Consider the following 22,975-nt stretch of genomic DNA (forward strand, 5'->3'; position numbering starts at 1 on the left):
TCTCTCTTATTTTTTGAAAATTACTCATATTTTCACAGATTCTGCAAGGGGTGCCCAAACTTTCGATCCCCACTGTATATTTAATTATACACATGTTAGATGTTTTATTTCAGTGTTTTGAAAATCTTATGTTTTCTTTAATATAAACACCTCTCTGAGCTCATATACACTGGAGTAAATGAGAAGAAATGCAGATTTGTACTCGGGTCGGTCTCCTCAAAAGCCCACTGTTCTTACTCTCTCACTGATCTGACTGCTTTCTTTAGTAATTTTGTCTGCTAACAGTCAAGCCTTTGCTAACAAGACGAGCTATTAGCACTTAGTGTAACAGAATCCATTTAAAGGTGTTGCTAATGCAGAAACCGCTTTAACATGAACACAGAAGTCCACACATGAACAAGAAACAAAGACACACAATGTTTTACTTTCTGTATCTCTGTCTCTTGATACAACTATTGTGTTTTCTGGCTGATTTGTTTTTCACTTCACAAATATTTTACAGTGTGTCATATATAATCTTACCACAGTTTCTCCAGTTTACAGCGAGGATCCTTCAGTCCAGCACAGAGACACTTCACTCCTGAATCTCTTATTTTATTCCTAGACAGATTCAGTTCTCTCAGGTGTGAGGGGTTTGATCTCAGAGCTGAAGTCAGAGCAGAACAACCTTCATCTGTGACGTCACACCTCATCAACCTGTAGAGAACAATGACACACTCTTCACTCTCTCAGATCAGATCAGTTTAGCTGTGAATCCATTAGTAAAGAGAAAGAACAAATCAATGTGTGATGCATCACTGGACTGAGATTTAAAATGTGAAAGAAAAAAGAAAAAACATGATTATAAATAATTTAAAGCCTCATTCAAAAATAATATGAAAATTCTTTATTACTCTGTCAGGATTTTTAACCAAATACAGTTATGTTATTGGAAACATTACAATTATTAATGATTTTGAAATGACTTGTAACCAGTGTTGGGCAACATATTACTTTTAGCTGTAACACAGTAGTGTAAGGCATTACCAATCAATTTTCAGTATTATTTCGGTACTTGTTCAGTAGCACTTTACAAAACACTTTTAGCCCAAAATTGAATTGATCAAAGAAAAGAGAAAAAAATAAAACAGCAAAAGCGCAGGACATGAACGAATCAAAGATGCAGCAAATTAGTTCCATTTCCTGTTTGTGGTCAGTCAATAGCTGCGTGTGGTGTCCACGTTTGGAAATAAAGACTAAACGTCAGCTTCTGATATATTTGTTTTTTTTTCATTCATCTCTCTCTCGCTGGTGTAACTCTGTATTGTGTGACGTAGTCCAGTGAAGGTGTGTTTAGGACGGGGTTTACAGGAGTGTGTGAGGATACTGTCATGACACAGAATGATCTCGTCCTCTGTGCTCGAGGTCCGAGGCTATTAGCTCCATCCGGCTCGTTGTTAACCTCGGCTCACACTGGACAGTGGAAAAGAGGCTAATGAGTGAAGATAGCAGAAGACTGTACATTCACGAGATGGATGTGTGCGCATCTTGACATCTTACAATTGTATATGGCATTAGAGTTTACATATAGTCCTGTTGTGTCTAATATGAATAGACCCAAGCAATTCACAGATATTGCCAGATAATCTCTTTACCTCTACCATACTTGTAACAGACTTGGATCGTTTGTGATTCTGGCTGTCATCCTGTCTTGTGTTGTCTTGATCCTTCACTTTGTCGATTATAAGCTCTATTGTTAGTAGTCTGGATCGCCCACAGTCATTATGTTACTCCTCTACTGGAGCTAAAATACTCTGCAGTACATTTTGACATTTCAGAATGTTAACTTCTATTTCTGTAGTTATTTTGGTTAAAGTAACTCAAAAGTAATACTGGAGTAATGTAACACATTACAATTCTGAGACAGTAATATTGTAATGGAAGGAATTTCTTTTAAATGACAGTAACAAGTAATCTATAATGTTTTACAGTTTGGAAGTAATTTGCACAACACTGCTTGTAACGCTCGGCCTAAAATAAGCTGACTACACCAATAAAACTTTTCTGTTACCTCTTAATAGTGCGGTTTGAAGGAATGAAGGAACTATAAATAACCACCGCAATAAAGAATGAAAGACAACCCAGCGTGTATTATACAAGAAGACAGAAGAGAAAAAAATACTAGATATACACAATATATACAATAAATATATGAGGGAGAGTGAGTAATGTCCTTGGAAGTCCAATGGGGCTTCTCGGGTCGACATTAACACACTGACAAAATTATATTCAGAATTAAAAATGTTTTTATACCACTTTTTAATGTGTGATTGTGTAAAGGTGATCACCAGATACCAACCTTTCGTGAACTTGCTTACACTCGTTCTCATGGAGGGTCTTTCTCTCTCTGTGTGTGTGTGTGTGTGTGTGTGTGTGTGTGTGTGTGTTCGGTTCGGTCTCACCGGTGCAATATTTGGAGTCCGGGAGCACGTTGAGAACAGCGCTGTCCTGTGACGAAGTCCTCAGTAAAATAATCCAATGGCGTCTATCGCAAGCCGTTTTAGCATTTAAAACGTTGTTTTGACTATCCATAAATATAATTTTGGATAGTCACAATTGTAATTTGGATAGTCATAATTATAATTCGACTAGTGACAATGACAATTAGAGATATCAATTATAATTGCACTAGTAAGAAATCAGATTAGAGATATCTCTAAATACTTTGTGACTAGTCAAAACTACATTTAAGATATCTGTAATTATTTTATAGATATTTTCAATAGACGCGTCATACATATGCAAATGTAATTAGAGATATCTCTAATTCAATTTCGACTAGTCACAATTATAGTTTAAGATATCTGAATTGCAATTGCTCCTAGTCGAAATGCTGTTGTGTGACGTCAGAATAAATTTACTGAGCTCATCCCAATGAAAAACAATGTTTATTTATTTATTTATTAAAGAAAGGTAGGCCTACCTTTAAAAAAAATAAAGTAAGGCCTAATTTGCAGCTTTTATCTTACCAATCATTCTGAATTTTTCTTAGAATTGCGATATATAGACAATGGGAGATATACATTTTATAACAGTGAGATAAAAAGTTGCTATTTCTTTATTAATTTATTTTTTAATTAATTTCTTAATTTAGTGGCGGAAACGAGCTTCCATAAATAGCCCACAAGGTGGGAGTATTGTATTGTATTATAGCAAGAGATCCATGATGATTATATTCTGCTGTGTTCAGTGATGAGCACCAATGTATTCTTTTAGGCAGGGGCTATTTGCATTAGGTGTAAATAGCATATTTTCTTAGCAATAGATATAGCACTGGATTATATTTACACTGTGTTAAAATATCTATATTTGATGCTATTTATACTACTTATTTGAAATAGTGGCAATTATCTGCACCTCAGTATTGTAGTACATTATAAAACAGTACGCAATAATAACTTTTTAATTTGAATTTGAATTTTTAAATGGATGCCACCTTACTGGGACAATAAAGCCCTCCCTACACCTACCCTAACCCTACCCAATATTTATTTTCAACTTTTAATTTATTTCCTAAATTTTTATAGAAAATAAATGCCTTTCCGATACGATATGAGATTTGAAAAAGGAGAACAAATATTTTGGGTAAAGGCGGACTTGAACTCGGGACGATTGTGTCAAAAATGATGTGTTAGTGGGCGATGGTAGACTTGTACTTAGTGTAAATAGACACTGATTCTTTTAACATTATATCAAATGTTGCAACAGCTGACATGAGGTTTATGCATGTGTTCGTTTGTAAATAAAGGCTAACACAATTTTATCCACAGCGCATACGTTTCAACATTACGATAAAAAAACAGAACAAAAGCCTAAGTCCTCTCTGTCTAACCTACCACTTTTAGACATGCTCCAGTTACATTTTTATTTCCATACTTTTGAATTACTTCTGTATAAAACAGTTTAAAATCACCCAAAGACGCGGGACCTTTATTATATAACTCTTATATAATCTCTTCACATTTATTGAAGTGAGTCATCTATCTCTCAGGCCGATTAGTTCAATTTTGTTATATTTTGTTATCATATCTTATTTTATTCTTTATGAGATCGGTCAATGTATTCATATATAGCCTACCATCAATGTCTGGAAGTCAGTTTGACTCAGATGATTGTTTGTGAAGGAAAAAGTTATCTAATATTATTATTTTTTTTTTTTTTTCTCACCTCATGTAATTCAAGTAAAAAACTTAGCAGACTGCATCTGTATTCTGTTATGTTTTGGCCTATTTGGTCTATGATTGTACTCGCGTGCGCTAGAGCGCGTGCGTGTGTGTGTGTATGTTATGCGTGGTTATGTGTATGTTGCTCTTCCAACCCCACCCCAGTCAACCTGTTCTTTCATGCTCTGAATAGTTAACATGGGTAAAGGCTTATTTGTTATCCACCTGAACATAAGAAGTCTGTCACATAAAATTGATCTTTTAAGGGCCTGGCTTGTCTATAATAAACCTAATGTTATCACACTGTCTGAGACCTGGTTGAATAATAATATATTAGATGAGGAAATTAAACTGGATGGTTATGTTCTGTATAGAGCTGATAGGAGCACTCGTGGAGGAGGCGTAGCCACTTATGTCTCTTCAACTTTATTATCTGAGTTAATATCCCCTAAGGAAAATCCTGTATACTTTGAATGTCTTTTCGTTAAAATTAGTTTTCATGTAAACAAACAGTTGATTATAGGGAATATCTACAGACCCCCAAACTCCCCTTCAGAGTCAATACAGTGCATAGGTAATACTATTAAATCTGTGGGTAGCTCAAACGAGATGATTATTCTAGGCGATTTCAATATTAACTGGTTAGAACGGTCATCTATAAATGATAGGAATTATATTGAAAGTTTAAATCTGACCCAACTAATTAGTGAACCAACTCGAGTTGACCATAGATCCAAATCTTTGTTGGATTGGATTTTGGTCACCCACTCTAATAGAATTACTGATTCTGGTGTTCTTTCAGATTGCTTCAGTGATCATTCAATGGTTTTCTGTGTGTGGAAAATTAAATTACTTCGTTTACCACCCAAAGTGATCAGGGTAAGACAGAGCAAATATTTTAACACAGATGTTTTTATCCAAGATTTATTAGATATAAATTGGAATAGGTTTAATCTTATTCCATTTGTTGAGGATGCTTGGAATTTTCTTTATACGGAAGTTCTTAAAGTAATTGATAAACATGCTCCTTGGATATCAATAAAGGTTAAGGGCCGACACTTACCATGGATTGATGCAGACTTATTAAATCTTTTTAAACAAAGAGATAAGGCATGGGACAAGTACCGCCGGTCAAAGGACCCAGTAGATGGGGCAGTATATAAACAATTAAGAAATGCGTGTACGACAAAAACTAGAAATGCTAAATCAAATTACTACAAAAACTCCTTGTCTAATAGTTTAAATAATCCTAAGAAGTTCTGGAAAAGTCTTAATGCATTATTAAACAAGTCCACTAAAACCACTCCTACCAAAATTATAGTTAATGATGAGGTTATCAGTGATCCTTCCGCGGTTACCAATGCCTTCAACCAACATTTCTCCTCTATTTGTAGCTCACAATTTTCTTATTCTTCCTTCTCTAGTTTGGTAGATGAGCCTAACAGTTCCTTTTCATTTGCTACTATAAATCCTACTGACGTTCAACAGGCAATCTCCGAACTAAAGTTAGGTAATGGTACTGATCCTGACGGTCTGGAGATCAAGTTTATCAAGCTTGCGTCTCATGTATTGGCATTTCCCCTATCAGATTTATTTAATTTATCCTTATCCACTTCTGTGGTTCCATTAATGTGGAAATCTGCCAGAGTTACACCAATACATAAGGGTGGTGATGCACTTGATCTCAATAACTATAGACCTATCTCTATCATCAGTAGTATAGCAAAAGTGTTTGAAAAACTAGTATTCAAACAATTATTTAAATATATTAATGAATTCTCTATTTTGTCACCAAATCAATCTGGTTTCAGACCAAACTTTTCTACAACTACTGCTCTTCTAAAATTTACCAACGATGTTTCATCTTCTCTAGATAATAATATGTCAACCGGTGCAATATTCATAGATCTAACTAAGGCTTTTGATATGGTCGATCACTATTTGCTTCTTGACAAATTATATGCAATAGGCCTGTCTAGACACTCTCTTCTTTGGTTTAATTCTTATCTCCATTGTAGAAGTCAGCGTGTTTATATTAATGGATGTGTATCGCAGTCCTTAATAATGGAGAAAGGTGTTCCCCAAGGCTCCTCATTAGGGCCTCTCTTATTTTCTTTGTTTATTAATGACCTTCCTCTAACTTGCTCAGACTGTTGTATTCATCTATATGCAGATGACACAGTGATTTATACATCCAATAAGTCTGTTTCTAAGATTCAATCCTCATTGCAAACTAACTTTAATACTATTCAACTTTGGTTCCAATTTAACCATCTCTTATTGAATAAAAAAAAGTCATATAGTATACTCTTCCCCACCAGATCAGCTACACAGAATCAAGTTAACAATTTGTCACTCAGATTTTTAGACGATACTCAACTATTACAAGTTGATGAACTTAAATATTTGGGCATATGGCTTGACTCACAACTCTCTTTTAGATGTCATATCAATTCTGTTGTAAAAAAGATTAATTGTAACTTGCGAATACTGTTTCGCTCTATTAACTGTTTTACTCAAAGGATTAGGTTACGAATTGTGTCGCAGTTAATATTTCCCATACTAGACTATGCGGATGTTGTCTATCAAAACACCTCAGAAACAAACTTGAAAGTATTGAATGTTATTTTCAATAATATATGTAGATTTGTGCTAAGATGCCCATTTACCACTCATCACTGTGAAATGTATGACTCACTGAAATTATTGTCACTAAAGGCCAGAAGACAGTATCACTGGTATCAGGTCATTTTTAAATGTGTGCATTATGATTATCCTTCTTACCTAAAGGAATACTTAATTCCCTATAGACCCAGCTATAGATTAAGACATACTGAATATTTCTTCTTTACTGTGCCCAATATTCTCAAGGAGAGTGGTAGACGTGCATTTAAATTTAAAGCCCCTTCAGAATGGAATAGTCTGCCAGGGTCTCTAAGATCAATTACTTCCCTGTGTTCCTTCAAAACATCTCTTTTTGTTTACCTGCAAGCAAATTGTTGCTGTAAATGTTTTCCTCATTTTTGACGTTTTTTTTTTTTTTTTTTTTTTTTTTTTTTTTTTTTTATTATTTCTTTAAATGTGATTATGGGTTTAGGTGTGCGAATGTATACATATTTAAGATACATATGTCCTATCCTTGTACTGTCATTCCATATTTATATGTATGAGGGGCGGATGAGGTGGGATGAGGGAGAGCTTTTGTGTGTATGAATGTATATGTGCTGTATTATTTCTATGTTGTCTCGAGGACCCCCTTGAAAACGAGATGCTTCATCTCAAGGGGTTATCCTCAACAATAAATTTCAACTAAATTTCAACTTAGACAAAACTGTGAATGACAACAGTTTCAAAGCTAGGATTTGTTAAATAAAATGTTTAAGGTGGGGCTAAACAAAGGGGAATTTGCATGCACATTGTAGATATCTATAAACGTATTTTGACTAGTGAAATTGTTAATTCCAGATATCTACATTGCAATTACACTTAGTCACAAAGCTAAATGCAGATATCTCTAAATCTAGTTCTTCCTAGTGACAAATCTGATTGGGATATCCATATTAAATTGCAGATATCTTTAAATGGGTTTTGACTAGTCATAATTCCAATTCAAGATATCTTTAAAAATAATTGTCCTAGTCAAAATTCAAATTCAAGATATCTACAACTGTAATTTGACTAGTCATAAATGAATTGCAGATATCTACAAATGTAATGTGGATATCTTTAAAAAATAATAATTAAAGATATCTTAAATAGTATTTTGACTAGGCAAATCATATTTAAAGATATCTTGAATTGGGATTACGACTAGTCAAAACTAATTTGAAGATATCTCTAACTGAATTATCACTAGTCAAATTGTAATATGAGATATCTTTAATTAGAGTTTTGAATAGACAAATCATATTTAAAGATATCTTGAATTGAATTACGACTAGTCAAAACTCATTTGAAGATATCTGCAAATATTTTTCAATGGAAGTCAATGGAAGATTATGACTAGTCGTAATAGCATTGCAGATATCTGGAATGTGTATTATGACTAGTCAAAATTAAATTGTAGATATCTTCAATGCATATTACGACTAGTCATAATCACATTGTAGATATCTTCATTCCAATTACAACGAGTCATAAATGCAATATAGATATCTTGAATTACAATTGCTGCTATCTGAAATTATATTTATGGATATTCAAAAAAAAGTTTTAAATGCTAAAACGGCTTGCGATATGGAGTCAGGTTATTTCCTCGAGGAAGCAACTCAAAGTCACAGGTAAATACAGCAGGTAATAAGGATCAGGCGATCGATCGCTAAATCCTAAAGTGAGCACATTGACGTCACAGGGATTCCCGCATCACGAGCGAACTCTCGCGAGAAGAAACAGAGCCCACAGTTCTCAACGGGGCAATACAAACACAGAAACGTTAACCCTTAAGGCGCCAGGGTTTTTTGTTGTATTTTGGCATCAAGATTTCAAAAGCTTGTGACTTGAAAGGGCTTAAAGATAGAGATCTACCGTCAATTAGAAAAATGTTTGGCATGATCGAAAGTTTACGTGGGGTGTAAATATACTAATCTAGTTGGCATATTATGACGTCACCATGGGCGGCTATCTCGAATTTCATAATATTCAGGAAATATTAGATACTGAATTGATGTTTGAACTTATTTGCAAGGTTTTTTTTTTTTTTTTTTTTTTATTTGATTGCTGTTGTTTTTTGTCTTTTTATTCTCATTCCAAATGATCAGGGGGAAAAAAAACGAGAAAAGTAGTAGATTATTACTATATTACTGTGCCACAGTAAAATACATGTGCCTATTTTTTGATCAGTTGACCATCTATCTGCCCAATCAGGTATCTATGTGACAGTTCGTAGTTCTTGAGAGCATGGTTCCTCTCATTCATTGCATGACACAGCGCACCTTCTCCACACAGACTGCACCTGTACTGTCTGCCGGCCGAGTATTAGAGCGTGCTCGATCAGCAACAGCTCTCCTATGGACACTATGACCACGTTCACCTCTGTTACCCGCTTCCCCGTTGAGCAAAGGCTCGAAACGATCGCTTGTTTGTGCTTCGTGAACACTCTCGCTTTGCATGGCTGCACCATTGCGCTGCAAAGATGTACCGCGAGACGTGCGATCATTAGACGGCTGATCGTCATTTCCAAAAGGCAAATATTCCCCTTCAGAGACAGAATCGGTGAGCAACATTTGCAACACATCCTCTTTGTATTAGCCATCTGGCGATTTTCTCTCGTAAATCTGAGAGAAAATCTGAGTACATTTGAGGGACTGAAACACAACTATTTAAAAAGATTCAAACATTCACTGATGCTCCAGAAGGAAACAAGATGCATTAAGAGCTGGGGGGTGAAAACTTTTGGAATTTGAAGATCAAGGTAAATTGTACTTAATTTGTGTACCGGGAAACATACAAGTATCTTCTGTTGCTTACGAAGGGCAGAACTAAATGGAAAACAATTATATTTCAACAAAATAAGAAAAATTTGGCCATCTTCATCGTGTTCAAAAGTTTTCACCCCCCAGCTCTTAATGCATCTTGTTTCCTTCTGGAGCATCAGTGAATGTTTGAATCTTTTTAAATAGTTGTGTTTCAGTCCCTCAAATGTCCTCAGTCTAAAAAGATGTATCTCAAAATCATAAAGTCACTGCTGGAAAGGGTTCAAATATGCAAAGATGCTGGAAAACTGAAGAATCTGCAGGAGCTTAAAGATTTTTCTGAAGAACGCTGCTCAGTTTAACTGTTCAGAATAAACAAGGGACTCATGCACAACCATCACAAAACAGAAAGACAGTCGAGGATCATCAGGTATTAGCACTTAGTGTAACAGAATCCATTTAAAGGTGTTGCTAATGCAGAAACAGCTTTAACATGAACACAGAAGTACACATGAACAAGAAACAAAGACACACAATGTTTTACTTTCTGTATCTCTGTCTCTTGATACAACTATTGTGTTTTCTGGCTGATTTGTTTTTCACTTCACAAATATTTTACGGTGTGTCATATATAATCTTACCACAGTTTCTCCAGTTTACAGCGAGGATCCTTCAGTCCAGCACAGAGACACTTCACTCCTGAATCTCTTATTTTATTCAGCGACAGATTCACTTCTCTCAGGTGTGAGGGGTTTGATCTCAGAGCTGAAGTCAGAGCAGAAAAATTTTCATCTGAGACGTCACAATCTCTCAACCTGTAGAGAACAATGACACATTCTTCACTCTCTCAGATCAGATCAGTTTAGCTGTGAATCCATTAGTAAAGAGAAAGAACAAATCAATGTGTGATGAATCACTGGACTGAGATTTAAAATGTCAAAGAAAAAACATGATCATAATTTAAAGCCTCATTCAAAAATAATATGAAAATTCTTTATTACTCTGTCAGGATTTTTAACCAAATACAGTTATGTTATTGGAAACATTACAATTATTAATGATTTTGAAATGCACCAACATACCTAAACTCACTGGTTCAATCTTATGTGTCCTCCAGAAGTTTGCGCTCTGCAAGTGAACAATGCCTTGTGGTGCCATCCCAAAGAAGTTCAAAATCACTCAGGGACCTTTCCCTGGACTGTGTCCAGCTGCTGGAATCACCTCCCAATCTCAATTCATACAGCTGAGTCTTTACTCACTTTCGAGAAACATCTAAAGACTCATCTTTTTCACCAGAACTTAACCAACTAATACTAGCACTTACCTTTTCTTTTCTTGTCTATCATATTCTTATAAAAACCCCTGTCTCTGTGTTCTGTACTAGACTAACTGAGACTTGTCATGACACTTGTATACTGTTATTGTTCTCTTGTTGGTCTGATTGCTTCTATTGTTCTCATTTGTAAGTCGCTTTGGATAAAAGCGTCTGCTAAATGATTAAATGTAAATGTAAAGGTAAGCCTTTGCTAACAATACAGCTATTAGCACTTAGCGTAACAGAATCCATTTAAAGGTGTTGCTAATGCAGAAACCGCTTTAACATGAACACAGAAGTCCACACATGAACAAGAAACAAAGACACACAATGTTTTACTTTCTGTATGTGATAGATCGTCACACATTAAATTAACACGATATCGATAATTGTTGCTTTGAATATCACAGTTATCGTCAAAACCAGTATATCACGACCCCTAGTCTCATCCAATCAGTAGGAAGTATTACATTCACAAACAATACCTAATTTTTTACATTTTGTCTGACTTGTCATTGTGTTTTCTGGCTTTCTGTGTGACTTGTTTTTCACTTCACAAATATTTTACAGTGTGTCATATATAATCTTACCCCAGTTTCTCCAGTTTACAGCGAGGATCCTCCAGTACAGCACAGAGACACTTCACTCCCGAATCACTTATTTTATTCAGAGACAGATTCAGTTCTCTCAGGTGTGAGGGGTTTGATCTCAGAGCTGAAGTCAAAGCAGAAAAACCTTCATCTGTGACGTCACAATATCTCAACCTGTAGAGAACAATGACACACTCTTCACTCTCTCAGATCAGATCAGTTTAGCTGTGAATCCATTAGTAAAGAGAAAGAACAAATCAATGTGTGAGATTTAAAATGTCAAAGAACAAAAACATGAGTCTGATTAAAGATAAATAATATTACTTTGTTACACAAGAGTAGTTTAAAGGGGTCATGATCTTTTGTCATAAGAGGACACTGTACTATAAAAACATCCTGTAAGTTTCAGAACACAAAACTGAGTCGCTGCTTTTATTGAAGGCAGTCTGACGAAACAGCACCTTGTGCAATGATCAGCTTGACAACATTATAAGTGGATCTCAGAGAATGATTCAAAATAAAAAACTGAGGCAGTTCATGATGCCTTTAAAAATGACAATTACTTAAATTCCTTTTTTATAATAATATATTAATAAATAAATAATTTATATGCCACTTCTGTCTCTGAATCTAACGGTGTCACTGATTTAATATAAAACACATCTAAATACTGAGCACTTAACTCTGGACAACATATGCAGCGCTGAAGATTTCTGAGCTTTAACTGTGCTTTTCTTCATGTTTTAACAGTGAAGTGATTGTTCTCAGTGATACTTACTGAACTGATCTGGATTCTTTAATCACAGGCAGCAGCTTCTGAAGAACTTTCAAATTTTCAGCTTTATCCTTTCCTTCAACAAATTTATCAAGACGAAACTCATTCAGTTCCTCTTCTGATGTCAACAACACAAAAACTAAAGCTGACCACTGAGATGAAGAGAGTTTGGTTTCCTTTATTCCTCCAGATGTCAGATACTGTTGTATTTCCTTCACTAGTGAAGGATCACCCAGTTCATTCAGACAGTGGAACAGATTGATGGATTTCTCCGGAGAGTCAATGGTCCTGATCTTCTTCTTGATGAACTCAACTGTTTTCTCATTTCTGTCAGAGCTGCTTCTTGTGTGTTTCATTATTTGTTGTAGGAGAATCTGATGAGACTGCACTGACAAACCCAGAAGGAACCGCAGGAAAAGATCCAGATGTCCATTTTTACTCTGAAGAGCCTCTTTCACAGCTCTCTGATGCAGCTCAGATAATGAAACATGTTCTGATGAACTGAGTTGAAACTGTTTCTTCACTTTAGACAGTAAACTCTGTTTGGTGATGGGCTCAAACACATTTCTGTTGTAGTTTGTCCAGGAGAGGTGCACATATAGAGCTGCTAGATGTTCCTGAATGCTCAGATGAACAAAGCAGAAGACTTTCCCCTGATACAAGCCCAGCTCCTCTCTGAAGATCTGAGTGCACAATCCTGAGTACACTGATGCTTCTGTCAAATCAATGCCACACTCTCTCAGGTCTTCCTCATAGAAGATCAGGTTTCCTTTCACAAGCTGCTGAAAAGCCACTTTCCCCAGTTTGAGGATCATGTCTTCATCTGTCTTCTTCTCATAGTCCTTCTCATGTTTGATGTTGGTCTGAAGGATCAGGAAGTGTGTGTACATCTGAGTGAGAGTCTTGGGAATCTCTCCACTCTCTGCTCGACTCAACATCTTCTCCAGAACAGCGGCTGAGATCCAGCAGAACACTGGGATGTGGCACATGATGTAGAGGCTCCTTGATGACTTCAGGTGTGAGATGATCCTGTCGGCCAGACTCTGATCACTGATTCTCTTCCTGAAGTATTCCTCCTTCTGTGGCTCATTGAAGCCTCGTACCTCTGTCACTCGATGGACACACTCAGAGGGGATGAGATCAGCTGCTGCTGGTCTGGAGGTGATCCAGATGAGAGCAGAGGGAAGCAGATTCCCCACAATGAGGTTCATCAGCAGCTCGTCCACTGAGGCTGATTCAGAGATATTACACAGTTTCACTTTACTCTTAAAATCCAGAGACAGACGACACTCATCCAGACCATCAAAGATGAACAACACTTTATATTCATCACTGGATATTTCCATTTCTTTAGTTTCAGGGAAAAAGACATGAAGAAGATCTGAAAAACTGAGTGTTTTGTCCTTCATCAGGTTGATTTCTCTGAAAGGAAGTGGAAATATGAGCTGGACGTCCTGATTCTCTTTCCCTTCAGCCCAGTCCAGGATCAACTTCTGCACAGAGACTGTTTTTCCAATGCCAGCGACTCCCTTTGTCAGCACAGTTCTGATGGCTTTGTCTTGTCCAGGTAAAGGTCTAAAGATGTCAGTGCATTTGATGGCTGTGTCCTCGGTTGCTGTTCTCCTGGATTGTGTCTCAATCTGTCTCACCTCATGCTCATTACTGATCTCTCCACTCTCACTCTCTGTGATGTAGAGCTCTGTGTAGATCTCATTCAGGAGTGTTGGGTTTCTCTGCTTCGCTGATCCCTCATACAGACGCTCAAACTTCTTCAGCAGATTTGATCTGAACGTGTTGAGGACTTCACGCCTGGAAAATTTAAATACTGCATTATTAAATAAGCTAATGAGCATAGTGTATTTTATGTATTCTGTATCATAACCAAATAATCTTTTACAGAAATATTAGACCTGAGATCAGTGTTTGTATCTTCACTCTTATAATATAATGACTGATTCATAGACCCATCACTCCTCATAGACACACAGCTGGACTCTGCTTCTGATCTCTTCTGATCAACTGAACTATAACAGAGAGAAGATTAAAGTCAATCCTTTGATTTACCATATTTAACAAAGTACATACTCATTATTTAAAAAAAAATCAATTTATATGGCACTACAGGATCATTTCACATACATTTTTTTAAAGATATTAAAAAGAACTGAATGTCTCTGTGTAACAGTATATATGATAAAATACAAGACACACAACTGGACTCAGAGCTGGAAAACAGATTTAAACTTTAAGATAAATCTTTTTTTTTTTTTTTTAAGTTCTTTAGAGTATGTTATCAAAATATTCCATGATGAGGCTTTTTGACCTTTTCTTATACATGAAATCATTTTAACACAAAAACACGAAGGAGACTCCCATCTCCCATCACTGAAGGTGATTTAATACAGTGTTTCTTCAAAGTACCTGCATCCTGGAGAAAACTCTTGATCTGTGGATGTTTGTGTGTCCTCCATGATGAAACAGAATCTGATCTCCAGCACTGACTCTGAATAGAAATGACAAACAAACTCAATAATTCAGCTGAACGGATCCTGAGAGAAACAGATCATGAGATACACATGTTCAGATACACAATGTTAGTCGTGTGTTAACAAATGATCCAATAAACCACACACAACACCAAACTAGTGTTGGGCGATATGGTCATTTTTCAAATCGTCATATCGTCAGTCCGTGAGATCGACAATACAAGATCTTATCGTGCTTGGGTGGAGCAAGAGAGAGACTTTTTTTCTGGTGTTTTAAACCACGCAGGTGCGCGCGAGAGAGCCTATGGAATCACCAATAATTGAAAAAATATACTTTAAAACTGAAACTAACGTTGAATATAAAAATAATTATTTAAAACAGCTAAGTTCATATATATATATATATATATATATATATAGTCGGACACAACTGTCATATCACTCGTCATAGACCTTCTATTAAGTGAAGTGACATTCAGCCAAGTATGGTGACCCATACTCAGAATTCCTGCCAGCCCGGGACTAGAACTCACAACCCTTCGATTGGGAGTCCAACCCTCTAACCATTAGGCCACGACTTCCCCTTAAAGACTGATCATTATAACGCACACTAGAAGGACTATGTGAGAACCACTACGGATCATAAGTTCGCTCTGCAGCCTTTTTATTATTTTCATAATGTGATGCATGCAAAATACAGAGTTTTGGCCGTTACAAAGTCTCCATCCACAAACAGACGTACATCGTCTGCAGATATAAGGTATTTCATTGCACTTTAACAAGTAATCTGAACGGCCTATATATGTGCACTATTTTAAACGAGCCCTCACTAACTGAGTTTAATGAGGCGCGCGCTCCAGAGCTGTATGACTGATGCAGCAGTTTAATTCAACTTTACTCCAAACATATGAACTTACCTGTTTTAAATACTTTATATTTAACGTGTTCATTTATGCCCGATATTAGTGTTAAACTGTTGGACTTTAAATGAAATTTACTATTGATTTTCACCGTTGATTGATTTTTCCAAACATTAACTTCCGTGCGCAGATGTGGCAGACATCAGGGTATCTTCCGAATCAGGGTATCTTTAATAAGTGAAGTGATAAGTGAATAAGTGAAGTGACATTCAGCCAAGTATGGTGACCCATACTCAGAATTTGTGCTCTGCATTTAACCCATCCGAAATGCACACACACAGAGCAGTGAACACACACACACACTGTGAACACACACCCGGAGCAGTGGGCAGCCATTTATGCTGCGGCGCCCGGGGAGCAGTTGGGGGTTCGATGCCTTGCTCAAGGGCACCTAAGTCGTGGTATTGAAGGTGGAGAGAGAACTGTTCATGCACTCCCCCCACCCACAATTCCGTCCGGCCCGAGACTAGAACTCACAACCCTTCGATTGGGAGTCCAACCCTCTAACCATTAGGCCACGACTTCCCCCAAAAAAAGCTCACAGCACCTGGTATTCCCAGGCGGTCTCCCATCCAAGTACTAACCAGGCCCAAACCTGCTTAGCTTCCGAGATCAGACGAGATCGGGCATAGCCAGGTTGGTATGGCCGTAAGCAAATGGATCTTCCGTCCATTCCAAATCCGTTTTAAATTAAAAAACAGAAAACGAAAGACTCAAGAGGATTCAAGTGAGAGAACATGAATTCAATAACGAGAAATGGAAAAATGGCTCGTTTATTCGTTATTCCATCTAAGTTAACAAATGGAAAATGATTTTTTGACTTGATTTCTCATTTTGTCGTTTGGGGTTTATAAAACGGTTTATGGCTTCAATATTTCATTCGCACTTGTGGGCGGAGCTGAAACGCTCCTTTCATCTGATTGGTCGAATCGCTCCGCCTTCAACTCGGTTTTACATTCTTTCAGAATAAGAGTCTTATAGGAGTAGTGTCTGAAACCACCGCTCACTGTTAATTAACATAATATTTGAGTCAGATGTTGCTGCGCACATAATTCGTGCTGCTGTGACTTGCAAGTCACCCCTTTAATTTATTTCTAGGTTATAGTATTGTATGAATATTGTCCCACTGTAAATACAGTGCAAATAGTTTTGTCTCCTTGGATAAAAGTGAAGCTGAAATAAAAATCAATAATAGACTGAACAGTTCCATGTTAAAATGTCTGTAACATTTACCACTCTCATCTTTTAAGTCAAAAGGCACTAGGTAAGTGTGTGTGACATTAATAATTAATTGGGAAAATTACTATAGTTAAATTTATGAAATAAATTAGTAATATTCGTTTTATTACATACTAAATTGAATGGTTTTTCTTTTAGTCTTCTTTGTTGGCCTTGAGAAAGCCAACATATATTTGAACATTATTATCATTTATTATGAGAGTAATTGACAAAGACTAAAATTTTACTGTTTCACCAAATTTCCTTCTCAAAAAATCCTAGTGACTTTCATTATCTGAGCAATGAAGGTCTTACACTTAATATCCACTAGAGGGGGAGACTGGATTTCTATTTACGTAAAAAGTCAAATAAATACATTAATTTCATGTGTACTACCATGAATATGCCATATCTGTGTACAAGAATAAACTTCACACTTCAAGCTGTACTTTAAAACTTCCCATTCTGGCTTTTTCAACCTACCTCAAAATGTATTTTAATATATTTTTTATTCACACTGGTTTATGCATTTAATCTTTGTCCATCTAGAACTTTTATTTTTCATGAGCTGTACATTTTAAGATGTACTCGGTGTTGATAAATCACATGCACTGAATGTAAAGTGCTAATGTCAGGACTCTCTGTCCTCCTCTTGGATGGCCAGTGTCCTGCAAAGTTTAGCTACCCCAAATAAACACACCTAAGCTAAGCAAGGTCTTCAGGATCAGTAGCAATGTCCAAGCAAGTGTGTTGGAACTGAACTCTGCAAAACATGGTTCTCCCGGTTCAGGACTGGGTTTTAAATCTATAAATGAATTTGTACAGTTGGGTGTCTGCATGCAGAGGTGTACTTCAGTAAGTACAATGTAAACTGTAATCTATAAAGACAAATCTTCAGATAAGCATTAAGGCCACTGCCTTGAGGTCTCCATCCATTGGTCAAAACGCACCCCACCCCACCACACTCCTGCTAGCTGTCAACATTAATTGCGGCTGGTGCCAAATAAAAATTATTATGTATCCCTTGTGCATTGTTCAAATTCACTACCCTTTCGTTATGTTCGCGATGAAAACATTCACTCAATTAAACAGCTATAAGCATTAGATAAATTTGTTTCCCCTAATTTATTGTTGGTGGATGTTTTTTTTCACTGACTTCCATTATAATTACATTTTTGATTGCAAAGCCATGAAACATAATCATGCATTCTTGATTGTTTGTGGTTTTCCCTGTTGGGAAGAGGTAAAATTTGTTATTTTTTACAGTTGATCACTAGGTGGGACCATCAACCCTTTAGATAGGCCTGTGAAAAAAAAGCTTAGTTTCTGACTTGTATATAGAGTTATGTGGAGTTTAACAGCAAATTATATTGTGTGTATGTGTGTAGGAGAGAGAGAGAGAGAGAGAGAGAGAGAGAGACTTTTGCGCACTTACCTTGATGTATTTGAGAAAACCTAAATGTACACCTCAGCTCTCAGAACTACATGGAGTAAACAAAAGTGTATTTATGCACCTGCTGCCTTTTAATGGTGGTGATAAGTATAGACTAAACAAAAACAGTAAATGGATTTAAACACTTGCATGCCATCCTTCTGGTCATTTGATGGTGAGAAGAGCAGCAAGCAATACGAGAAAGGGCTTGACTTGAACCAGAGTTTTAGAAATGATTATGCAGCTTGACCCCTACAGCGAGTTGCTGCTTATTTGAAGTTGGTATTGCATTTTGGTCCATAATCAATTATGTTCAAAGTAGTTTTTTTAAATAAGATTTAAAGGTTTTAAACTGGCTTCACCATCAAGAAAAGACAAGCATTTCACACATAGGCCCTCCGTTCTTTTCACCATCAAAAGTCAGCAGGTGCACAAACACACTTCTTTTTTTTATTGTTTAGTCCATGTAGTTCTGAGAGCATGAGGTGCATATTTGGATTTTTTCAGATACATCAAGGTAAGTAAAAAAAGGTCTCTCTCACACTCTCTCTCTCTCTCTCAAACACACACACACACACACACTATAATTTGCTGTTAAACTCCATATAACTCTATATACAGGCCAGAAACTAAGCCTTTTTTTCCACAGGCCTAAAGGGTTAATGGTCCCACCTAGTGATCAACTGTAAAAATAACAAATGTTACCTCTTCCCAACAGGGAAAACCACCAACAATCAAGAGTGCATGATTATATGGTGTCATGGCTTTGCAATCAAAAAATGTAGTTATAATGGAAGTCAATGGGATAAAAACAGCCACCAACAATAAATGAGGGAGAAAAAATTAAAATCTAATGCTGCACAAAACTAACAATACATCAAATTTAATCTACAGTTACTAATCTTTGACATGCCCAAGACTGTCATAAAAGGTTAAAAAAAATATCCAGTCCACAATTACTTTTTATATTGAAAATATGTCATTTTGTGTGTGTTTTTTCTTCCCAAATCAGTGACATAACTAATGAACTTGGTAATCAAAGAGTTAATTTCTTGGATTTTTTTTAAACATTTGGTAGTTTGATCAGGACTGAGGGTGATTAATAGATTTATGCAAAAAAAAAAAAAAAATCTTTATCTGAGACATTTTTACAGCATTTTAATTTAGTGGGTGTTTTCATCCCGAACATAACAAAAGGGTAGTGAATTTACCCACAGTATACTGTTGAGTTTTTTAAAAATTTCAAGCATTTTCCCAAAATAAGTGTCAAAATAAGATTTGTCACCAATCATTCCATTAGCTGCAACACAGAGAAAGTTGTGGCCAAAATAAGACTCAACTTTACCCCCTAGTGGACGAAAACGTCCCCAACAACGCATATGGGGTATTATGTAACAGCAAGTCATTTGTGCAAGTACATTTGACTTGCAGTTTTTCCAAAACTTAATCATTTTTATTTGGCACCAGCTGCAGTAGTTAATGTTGTTTTATATTATACAGCTGTCATTGAGCTAAGGTATACCCCCCTACCCCCTCATCTATCATTGAAGAACCTGTGTTACACGTGAAATTCATGTATTTATCTGTCATTTAAACTTACATAAACAGAAATCATGTCTCCCCCTCTAGTGGACCTTAAGTGTAAGACCTTCATCGCTCAGATAATGAAAGTCACTAGGATCTTTTGAGAAGGACAAAGTCTGACCAGTTACAGCAACGAGTCAGGCGAGTCTGAAGATCTGAGCTGAATTTGGTGAAACATAAAAATTTTAGTCGTTGTCAATTACTCTCATAATAAATGATAATAATGTTCAAATATATGTCGGCTTTCTCAAGGCCAACAAAGAAGACTAAAAGAATAACATCATTCAATTTAGTATGTAATAAAACTAATATTACACATTTATTTCATAAAATGAACTATATTAATTTTCCCAATTAATTTTTAATGTCACACACACACCTACCTAGTGCCTTTAGACTTAAAAGACGAGAGTGGTAAATGTTACAGACATATTAACATGGAACTGTTCAGTCTATTATTGATTTTTATTTCCACTTTTTTCCAAGGAGACAGAACTATTTGCACTGTATTTACAGTGGGATAATATTAATACAATACTATAACCTAGAAATAATTTAAAGGTGTGACTTGCAAGTCGCAGCAACACGAATTATGTGTCCAGCTACATCTGGTTTCAGACATTACTCTTGTAAGACTCTTATTCTGAAAGACTGAGGAGACCGAGTTGAAGGCTGAGCGATTACCTGATTCTTTGACTATCATCGATACACGATACTATCGTCTATCGGCACAACCCTACACCAAACACCATCAAAACACCTTCATCTGATTGAAAAAGAAAATATTAAACATATAAAATAAACATATAGAACGGTCCGTGTATCTTTTGGTCATTCGATTTTCTATTTAAAAATAAATAAATATAAATGAGAAACGGTTTGATTTTCATTTTTTCGTTTTGTTTAAGAAACGGAAAACGAAAATTTAGCTGGATTTTTCGTATTTTTGTTTGTGGGTAAAAAATGAGATTATGCTTTATATTTTGTTTGAATGTGTGGGCGGCGCTGAAACGCCCCTTTCATCCCTTCTGTACTGCACCGACAAGCGGCAACCGCGAGCTCAGTTCATTTTCACCAGGAGAGAAGCGGCAGACGGCAGAGTTTATTAATCCTGCCAGTTCTTTGCTAGTGGTGCTTGCAAGCTTTTATATATATATATATATATATATATATATATATATATATATATATATATATATATTTTTTTTTTTTTTTTTTTTTTTTTTTTTTTTGACCAAACAGAAATTAATTTATTCAATGACATTTGAATTTTACTGTAAGATCTACAATGACAAGAAATGTGCAGATTTTTTGCCTACTAATTTTATTCTATGCCTATTTAAGAAAGACCTCACAGCCAAAACATGTTTTCATTTGCTATACAAACAACAGCAACTGAAGCTTTATCTTGTAGAGTATAGTCTGCTGCACTTCTCCGATCGGCGGATCCCGATCCACAGCTTCCATCCCGATAACAAGAGGAAAAAGCTTCAGCTCCATCAGTTTGGGTCTCAAACTCAACAGGATTTGCTTTCTGCAATCTCGGTCTACATTAACTTCTTTCTGAAACGTCAGAAATGAACCAGGCTCATGCATCAGACGAACCATGTCTAGCTGGACATGTCTACTTTTAAAATAAGCCATTTAAATAGAATAATAATAATAATAATTTTATATTTAGGCCTATGTAATTCAAATGAAACCAACGAGAGGTGCAGTGTTTCCCGTCTGAACTCATTATCTGTAATGATGTCACACCATCAATATATTCATACAGTCATCTACAGAATTCGTGAATTCAGTTCATAATTCTAAGTAGCCTACAGCCTATAATTAAAACATTTAAAGTAGACTAATTATGGGGAAAACTTAACTTATATTAATATAAATTTTATTATAAATGTGGGGTTGGACTTTTCCCATTTTTTTTTTTTTATAAATGGCCTAGAATAAAATAAGTAGGCAAAAAATTTGTAGTAGGCCTATATTTTATTCCATGTCGTTGTAGATCACAGGCTAAAGTAAAATGCAAATGGTGTTTTATGAATAAAGTTGTCAAGTCTGCTTTGTCAATAACTGCAGCAGCAGGAAAAATATAATATTATTTTTTTATTTTATTATGAATTTAATTTATTATTTTATTTTATTATGAATTTAATTTATTATTATTATTATTATTATTATTATTATTATTATTATTATTTTATCTTGCAAGCACCACTAGCAAAGAACTGGCAGGATTAATAAACTCTGCTGTCTGCCGCTTCTCTTCTGGTCAAAATGAACTGAGCTTGCGGTTGCCGCTTGTCGGTGCAGGTACAGAAGGGATGAAAGGGGCGTTTCAGCGCCGCCCACACATTCAAACAAATATTAAAGCATAATGTGATTTTTTACCCACAAACAAAAATACGAAAAATCCAGCTAAATTTTCGTTTTCTGTTTCTTAAACAAAACGAAAAAACGAAAATCAAACCGTTTCTCATTTATCTTTATTTATTTTTAAATAGAAAATCGAATGACCAAAAGATACACGGACCTACACTGTAAAGCACTCAGCACTCACCTTATTTACACAGATTCACAAAATCCACCGCCTTTCTATGAAGCAGCTAACAGTTACACGACAATCATGGCTTAGTTCCTATAAAACACTTTGATATTCCGTATAGAATCGATTCTGTCTGTTTAAATGGAAAAACATCAATTCTGAACATTTGCTTTCACTTTTTATTCGAGACACGAAAAACAATAATGGCGTCTTCTTCTTCTTCTTCTTCTTTTTCTTCTTCTTCTTCTTCTTGTATTTAATGGCGGGTGGCAACTAACGTTTAAGATGCATATCCGCCCCCTACTGTGCTGGAGTGTGGACCAGAAATGTATACTTCAGGAGAAAAAATAAAAATAAAATAAAAACAAAAAATTTAATAACTCCCTTTATAACATTAATTGGTGTCACTTCTTCTTCTTCTTTTTGAACTATGCGTCCAGCATAGTTGTTGCATTACCGCTACCCTCTGCTCCGGAGTGTGGATCAGAAAACAG

General features: G+C 35.9%; 1 protein-coding gene, 1 long non-coding RNA gene and 1 other non-coding gene across 3 annotated transcripts in view; 1 reads left to right on the top strand and 2 right to left on the bottom strand.

The window, feature by feature from the left end:
• LOC127964964 (uncharacterized) overlaps nucleotides 1-8,601 on the top strand; it is a 528,628-nt gene extending 520,027 nt beyond the window's left edge. Inside the window, exon 4 of the long non-coding RNA XR_008155192.1 lies at nucleotides 8,483-8,601. This is a non-coding gene — a long non-coding RNA (uncharacterized LOC127964964). The remainder of the gene's footprint in view (nucleotides 1-8,482) is intronic.
• LOC127964884 (NACHT, LRR and PYD domains-containing protein 12-like) overlaps nucleotides 1-22,707 on the bottom strand; it is a 1,383,583-nt gene extending 1,360,876 nt beyond the window's left edge. The window contains exons 1-2 of the mRNA XM_052565314.1: nucleotides 22,497-22,707; nucleotides 14,715-14,796 (exon numbers count right to left, since the gene is read on the bottom strand). Coding sequence (XP_052421274.1) covers nucleotides 14,715-14,764 — 50 coding nt within the window. The 5' untranslated portion in view covers nucleotides 14,765-14,796; nucleotides 22,497-22,707. The remainder of the gene's footprint in view (nucleotides 1-14,714; nucleotides 14,797-22,496) is intronic.
• LOC127965799 (5S ribosomal RNA) lies at nucleotides 16,235-16,353 on the bottom strand. Its single transcript, XR_008155485.1, has one exon. It is a non-coding gene; the product is annotated as a 5S ribosomal RNA (ribosomal RNA).
• Nucleotides 22,708-22,975: the final 268 nt, after the last annotated feature.

Source organism: Carassius gibelio, chromosome B9, assembly GCF_023724105.1.
Source record: "Carassius gibelio isolate Cgi1373 ecotype wild population from Czech Republic chromosome B9, carGib1.2-hapl.c, whole genome shotgun sequence".
Taxonomy (NCBI): domain Eukaryota; kingdom Metazoa; phylum Chordata; class Actinopteri; order Cypriniformes; family Cyprinidae; genus Carassius; species Carassius gibelio.